At 37.6% G+C, this 8,028-nt stretch overlaps 1 protein-coding gene across 4 annotated transcripts in view; it reads left to right on the forward strand.

Annotated features, from left to right (window-relative positions):
• The window catches only part of JAK2 (Janus kinase 2), an 85,567-nt gene that overhangs the window by 66,839 nt on the left and 10,700 nt on the right, over nt 1-8,028 (forward strand). For all 4 annotated transcript variants that reach the window (XM_035309569.1, XM_035309568.1, XM_035309567.1 and 1 more), the window contains 5 exons: nt 21-172; nt 1,230-1,380; nt 1,782-1,918; nt 3,692-3,881; nt 4,689-4,813. In XM_035309569.1, coding sequence (XP_035165460.1) covers nt 21-172; nt 1,230-1,380; nt 1,782-1,918; nt 3,692-3,881; nt 4,689-4,813 — 755 coding nt within the window. The remainder of the gene's footprint in view (nt 1-20; nt 173-1,229; nt 1,381-1,781; nt 1,919-3,691; nt 3,882-4,688; nt 4,814-8,028) is intronic.

The following is an 8,028-nucleotide window of genomic DNA, read 5'->3' on the forward strand; positions in this document are numbered from 1 at the left end:
TCCATTGTGCAACTGCACAGTTCTTCTTGAAAGAATACCATGGGTTCCACCTGAATGTATTGAGAATCCCAAACAATTAAGCCTGGCTACAGATAAATGGAGTTTTGGTACTACTTTGTGGGAAATCTGCAGTGGGGGAGACAAACCTCTGAGTGCACTGGATTCTTCAAGGGTAAATATTACTGGATCTGCAGTAATAAGTTGGATACTTATAATTTAAAACATCTGCTGCTGTAACAAATCAGCATGTAAAATGGTGTGGCCCATGACCACTGTAAGCAAAACTATACTTTTATTAGTAGACAGTGATCAGAAGTGATGATTGGAGGATGGTTTTTATGTTTTTGCTTTTGATTTTTATGGGGACAAGTACAGTTTTGCCACTATTATCTTGCTCACATTTCTGTTGCTTTGTTACAACAGTATATAATTTTAAAGAAAAAGCATTTGTAACAATGTACATGGCTTTTAATTGGCATTATTCTAGTTATGCTGTAATTGAACGCCTTAAATTCTGTAAGATTGTGTGTTGCTGACAATTCTATTTTATCTAAACCAGAATTGTTAACTTTGTCTCAACATGAGGTGGGATGTGTGAGGGAAATACATTCCACAAAAACACTACTACTTCTGTGTTTAATTCCTCCTTAGTGGAAGGAAAAAGATGATTACTACTCTCTAAAATGATTTATAGGATTATTATAGATGGACAACTATGTCTTACAAAGTCTGATGCAATTTCCCAGGTGTTGTAATCAGCTCTTACAATAAACTCCAAAATCTACTTTAGACCTAGCTTTTAGATATCTTCTTATTTCAGAAGTTGCCCTCCTCTTTTCTACTAATCCACATGCTTTTGTAATAACAATGAAGCTTTTTGTATCTAAAGAAGCTCACATAGCCCAAAGATGGACAAATCTTTGTTTGATTCATCCAATTTAGGTTTCATAAAATCACCAACAAAGGAGACACCATCTTTCTCATTATCTTTCTCTCTTACCTTCCACCAATAACTGCCTGGGAATTTTTCAACTCATTACTCTAAATTCTGCCAGTTTTGCTACATTGTCAGTATTGGCTTTTGACGTAAATTGGTCAGATGTGCATGTTGGTGAGATAAAAAGCCTAGGTTGAGAGCTGTATTTTTTTTGGTTGCTTTAGTCAGAATATTATGGCTCCTGCAACTCTTTGTGGCAATATGTTAAAGTGGTTTTTATCTCTAATTCCAGAAACTACAGTTTTATGAGGATAGACACCAACTTCCTGCACCCAACTGGACAGAGCTAGCAAACCTTATAAACAACTGTATGGATTACGAGCCAGATTTCAGGCCTTCATTTAGAGCAATTATACGTGACTTGAATAGTTTGTTCACTCCAGGTGAGTCCAAGTCTGTGATACAACAAGAATGGACTAGATGAAAAGAACCCTGATTTCTATTGTTTCATTTTCACGTAGTGCCTTCAGTTTTGGGATGCCTCCACAGCTGTGGGGTCACTGCACAATAGCTGCTAAATTTGAAGGCCTGTAAAAAATTGCATTTGGAAATTACAGCAAGAATCACTATGAGTTAAGAGAAGTTACTTGACTGTTTGGTAATAGCTCTTTGTCTTTATGACTGGAAATTACTATGTAGAAATTAAGGGGATTGTTAATATTCCACTAAGCTCAGGGTATGCCTAGCAGAGGTAGAACATGCCAGCACTGTAATAATTTTTTTCATTCTCCTATTTGCTTCTCTGTGCTTCCTTCTCCCTTTCTCTCTTCCTCCTTCCCCTCAGATTACGAGTTATTGACAGAAAATGATATGTTGCCCAATATGCGAATTGGAGCACTTGGATTTTCTGGGGCTTTTGAAGATCGGGACCCAACACAATTTGAAGAAAGACATCTTAAGTTTTTACAGCAACTTGGCAAGGTAGGTCATTTGGAAATTTTCTAAATGCCTAGAAAAGAGGTATCTTTTTCAGTTATCTTCTGATGACCCCATATACATGTGACGTTGAACACTTCAATTACAGAAATTAATAATTTGAGTCACAACACAATTTTCAAGTTCCTTTCAGATCTGTTTCTCAGTTTTACAAGGTAATTAGATAGAAAAAAGCAGGCTGGTCTCTATAATGAATCCGGTCACACTGAAAGGCTAATTTCTCCAATTATTTCTTAATAATGCTGAGCTGTTGTGGTTTAACTCATCAGGCAGCTAAGCATTATACATCTTTTTGTGTACTCCACACGCCTGCAGTGGGATGGGGGACACAACTGGAGTGTGTGTGTGTGTGTGTAAAAACTGATAAAGACAGTTTACTAGAACAGAAAAGGAAAATAATGATGATGATAATATACAAAGCAAGTGATGCACAATGCAATTGCTCACCACCCATTGACTGATGTCCAGCCTGTCTGTGAGCAGCAGCCCCCCGCCCCAGCCAACAACTCCAGTTTATTGTTCAGCATAATACCATATGGTATGGACTGTCTGGCCAGTTGGGGCCAGCTGTCCTGGCTGTGTCCTCTCCCACGTTCTTGTACACCCCCAGCATCCTTGTTGGCAGGGCATCATGAGAAACAGAAAAGTCCTTGGCTCTGTGTAAGCACTGTTCTGCAATAGCTAAAACATCAGTGTGTTATCAGCATTATTCTTGTCCTAAACACAAAACACAGCACCCTATCAGCTACTAGGAAAAAAAAATAACTCTATTCCAGCCCAAACCAGGACACCTGCATCTGAAACTTGTTTTTTGTCAGATGAGATTCATTTGAAATTGTTCCAGAGTAATCTTGCATAGAATTAGTGGGATTTTTTTTTTTGTACATGTATATTCTGGGATATCTGCATATGCAGTCTCTGAACTCAGTAGTGTCTTTGAGATATATGTAGACCTTGAACATTTTAGACTTAAGAAATCATCATTTCATTGCTAGTTTTGCAAGTGATTGCAGGCTGGCTGTGGAAAGCATGCCTAGACAGATAGATGACTTACTGCAGCTGACAGTTACCCAAGTATCATTTTTCCAGAATGGTCTCTTGCTTTTTTGTATTGCTTTTATATGATGGCTACATATTCATTTGACTCCAATTACTAGGGAAAACAAGTCTGAAAGCAAAGTAGCAGAACTACTTTTATTTGCAGGTGATTGTTGACTTTAAACAACAACATGGCAGAGGGAGAGGAACAGAGTTGTAGGTAATGACTGCAAAAAAGAAGGTAAAGAAAATATAAACAGAGAGAAGGAAGAAAGTAGAACAGAGAAACAGCTCGGGAAAGAACTACAAAAAAAAAAAAAAAGCCAGGAGAAGCCTTAATGTAATGTGATTTTGCAAGTTCAGGAAAAGAGCTATCCCAGAAGGTATAATGGAATTGTAGGTAGAAATTTGTGGAGAAGGAGGAGAAAATGAATGTAGCTCACCCTCCTTTCCTCCAGTGCTGTTTTCTTCCTTTCATAGAGCATATTTCTTATAGACAGTTGTTACAGAGCTGTGACCTATGATCCTGCACTTCTACCCTTTTTCAGGTAGGGTTTGTGTTATTTCACTTAAATAATTGTCTGGTATTACATAAAACTTATTACATCATCACATTACTTAATGCTAGTACGTTGAGCACCAAGGCTATTATGAACATTTACTAAGAAGGAGAACGGTGTGGACTCATTTTTAATTCAAGTACTTCTACTTCTGATCTAGGGAAATTTTGGCAGTGTTGAGATGTGCCGGTATGACCCCCTACAGGATAATACTGGAGAGGTGGTGGCTGTGAAAAAGCTGCAACATAGCACAGAAGAGCACCTTAGGGACTTCGAAAGAGAAATTGAAATACTTAAATCTCTGCAGCATGATAACATTGTTAAATACAAAGGAGTATGCTACAGTGCAGGTATGTGCTATACTGAATACACCTTCAGCTATGCACCTAAGCATGCATACTGTGAGAAATTCAGAGAGATAAGTGTTTATGAAAATTACCCATTTTCTTTATCTTAAAGTACAGAAGTCTTCCTGCAAATTTTTTTTACAAATTTTTAAGGTTAAGTAGGAAAATGTAACCATTTTTTAACTGTTGTTTTTTTTTTGTCACTTAATCTGATATTCCAGAGTGGATAATACCGCTTCTCATACAGCCTGTATAACAGAAGACAGCCTGTATACAGAATACAGCCTGTATAACAGAAGACAGGAAGAAATTTCAGAAACAGATGTATTTGAGTTAATTGTTTATGGTGTTGAAAATGAGTGAAAACATGGTTTTTGCCCAAGGTCTTACTATGAGGAAAAAAAAACAAAAAAAACTTGTGTTCAAAATCTGACTAAGTTTTAAAGATGGTAAAGTTGCTGAACAGATGATGTCAGTTACTATTGTGATTTTTACTTCAGCAATGAAGAGGAATTATATAAAACACAGACACATATGGGTGGCACTTCTGCTTTGCTTTAGCAATAGAAGTTGAAGTCTTGATGAGGTGATGTGTATCCACATAATTGCTATGTTTAAATAAATGGCATTTATTTAACAAATGCAGTTAACTAACAGATGAAAAATTGCTTAGTGATGAACATATAATAAATAGTGTGTTTTTGTAGTAAGACTTCTCTATTATCTTTATTAATTTGTAAACACCTATTTCAAAACTTTGCACTGGAAAATGACAGAAAAATTGTTTTTTTGTTGTTGTTGTCATCAAAGGTCGTAGGAATCTGAGATTAATTATGGAATATTTACCATATGGAAGTTTACGAGATTATCTGCAGAAACACAAAGAAAGACTGGACCACAAGAAGCTTTTGCTGTATGCATCTCAGATATGCAAAGTAAGAGGGCTTTCAGATGATTAATATTTTTCAACAATATCTCTCCATTTTTTACAGAAATTAATTGTTTTGGTGTATCCCTTATAATAGTGTTGGGCTGCTAGCAAAACGTAGCCCTAAAAAATAGCAACGCGTATTCATATATTCAAGAACTTTACAAATTTCTGAGTATCTCAGTGGTATTGGTTCATCCATCTGCGAACTAAGGGAGAATATTTACCATTTATTGTTATTTTACTGTTTGTTTAGTTCATATTTTCATTCAGAATTATTAAAAACTCTTTTACCCCTAATGATGAGAGCTGGGATAGAATTTTGAAAGTGTTAGTGTACTTGTCCAAGCAAACACTAATTGACATACTGTAACTGATTTTTCAGGACTTAGATATTCACCTATAAAACCACTATTAACAGCATGCATATGCTTAAGAAATTTACTTTAAAATGCAAATACAATTACCTTATTAATCTACTGCAGGAAAAATATATGATTTCTGTGTGAAGAAATAGAGGCCATGTAAGTCCCCAAAGCTGTAATAAATTAGTCTCACAGATTGGCCCTGAAAATCCTTCATAAAATTCTGAAAAGGGAGGCAAAAATCTGATCTCCCTTGTAGATACCTCGTTTCCTCAGAAGCAGGGTGTATACCTGCCCTAGCATTATTCTGTTGTTGTGCTTGAGATATGAAGAACTATGGACACTAGATTTCTCTGCATGTTCAGTAGCTTGAAAAAAGAAGAGCAAAGCAGACAGATAGACATGTGTGCACACACACACCACACACACTCTTCTCCTCCTGTTCCCCTTCCCCAAGGTGTGTAACAAATATATTAAAACTTCCTTTCCCTGTTTTCCACATCAAGCATGGAAGCAGGAGCTTATTTAGTGAGTATTTTTCAGGGTACGTAGGCGCTACGCTATTTTTACATACTTGTAAAACTTGTGTCCTGCCCCACTCAGGGCATTTTCTGTCTGCACTATCCCTAGAAAAGGCCTGACAAGAACGAGGCAGGAGAGTCTCTGCAAAAAGCAAGATCTTCTCCAGGCGTTCAAATTTTTCATCTGCTGAACACAACTTGATAGTTTCCTTCTTGTAACTGGACTGACTTGGTAAACCTTTTAGCTCCTGAACCTGGAGCATGTACAGATGGATGCTGCATGCTTCTTTAGCAGACAATTCTACCTATTCACATATTCACTGAAATAAAGCTAGGTGATTTGTCTCCAGCAAAGCCTCCTAGATGGGCAAGCAGTCTGCAGCATAGCTGAAAACAGGAAATGTTTTCTGGTCTATGGCAAGTGTCAGTCTTCTCACAAAGAGGAAGTATAGAACATGTGACCACCCACAGAAAGAAGGCTCAAAAAGTCCTCGATCAAAGGGTCCAAAACAGTAAGTTTTTCTCCAGTAAAAGCTCTCAAGTATTAGAAATTCTCTCACTATTTCTGTCACTAAATAACTTGTTATCAGTGCTGGTAAATCACCTTAAACAACCTTCCTTCGAGCATAGATCTGGAAAAGTCTAAAACTCAGCACCACCTAGGAAGAAGGTGACTGAATTTTTCATAGAATAATCAGGGATTTTTGAACAGGCAAAACCAGCAGCTGCTTACTTGTTTTATTCTGTAGCCAGCTCAGCAGACCCTGAGGGATCAGAAGGTATCTGCACTATTCATTCCCAGAAGAAGCTGTGAAAGCTTGTATTTGCAAGCCTTCAGGCTTCTAATAAAGTGCCACAGTGGCAAGTTTTTGGGACCCTGGCCTCTGATACAGATGCATCTGACAGGGGGATTCAAAAGTAGATTTTGGCTTTTGCAGGCAGTGCAAGTATGGCAGGAAACTTTGGAAAAGGAATGAAGGTCAACAAGATATAAAGAAAAACATTGTGTGTGTGTACATATATGTACTTATATATGCATACATATGTAAGAGAAACATTAAAATACTACAGGTCTGCAGGATGGTGCTGAAAAATCGGAAACCAGATGGAACGACTTTTTTCTAAGTAGCAGACACCAGGAGGAAGGGAGCTAGAATATGCATTCTGCAGATACCTAAGTGTGAGAACTTCTGCTTTCGTGTGACAAAGCATTGGCACACACTGCACCAGGAAGTGGGAAGTCCACATGCAGGTGGACTTTTTACTCTTTTTTACTCTTAAAGAAGTATCTGCAGCTAACATCTAGGGGATTTGAAGACCAAGAAGTAAAATGGATGTGCTTTGCTTTGACCTCTTTTCACTGTTCTACCTGTAAAGCAGAGGTTATATCGATTGCTCTAATATTTCTGCAGTATTCTGTTGCTTCAAATTCTTCGCTCAGAGGCTGGTGAGGCACTAGAGCAGGTCGCCCAGAGAGGTTGTGTATGCCCCATTCTGGAGGTGTTCAAGGCCAGGTTGAATGTGGCCCTGAGCAACCCAATCTAGTGGGTGGTGGCCCTGCCTATGGCAGGGGGGTTGGAACTAGGTGACCTTTAAGGTCCCTTCTAACCCAGGCCATATTATGATTATGTGATGCAAAACAGATTAATTTTTTCCTCATAGGATCTAATTCAGAATTTCACTGTTGATAAAATCTAGAGGGTTAGTGGTTCTGTGCTTAATTTGGAATCCTGAATTAAAAAATAAGGATCTTCAAAGCTTGTTGTTGAACTCTGACAAAAGTACTCAATTTATGATTTATGACACTATATTAAAAATGCAGTGAGTGCCTAATATTACAAAAATGGAACCTGAATACTTTTCATTCTTTTAGCTTAACACCTTTTCCCCTTTCCTTTAGATATTTGTTTCTTTTCCAATGTTTGGTACTATCAGAATCTCAAATCTATTTTTCCTGCTGTGAATTTGTTACATTTTTTTGTTGTATAAAAATCTTTCTCCTTCTGCTTTGTTGCTCTCACCTCAAATATGTGAGAGAGAAATGAAGGCATGGCCCATACCTGAAGGTTGAGTTGAGTGTAGTTTATTTTTGGTTCCTTACTACTAACCTGTGAGAATTGTCCTCACTTAGAGATGACAGTTTTTGTACACGTCTCATACTGTGAAAAGCAGCGTTTTCAGAGATGGTATTTGCTAGTAGTGACATTTCTGTAGATGTAAATCAGTGCACCTGTCGTTGGGTGCAGGTTGTGTCAGTAGTGCTGTTTGTCTGGTGGCAAGCAATAGGACTCTACAGTCAAATTTTCAAAGAATCTTGGCAACAGAACAGCAAATAT

Source organism: Oxyura jamaicensis, chromosome Z (genome assembly GCF_011077185.1).
Source record: "Oxyura jamaicensis isolate SHBP4307 breed ruddy duck chromosome Z, BPBGC_Ojam_1.0, whole genome shotgun sequence".
Classification (NCBI taxonomy): Eukaryota; Metazoa; Chordata; class Aves; order Anseriformes; family Anatidae; genus Oxyura; species Oxyura jamaicensis.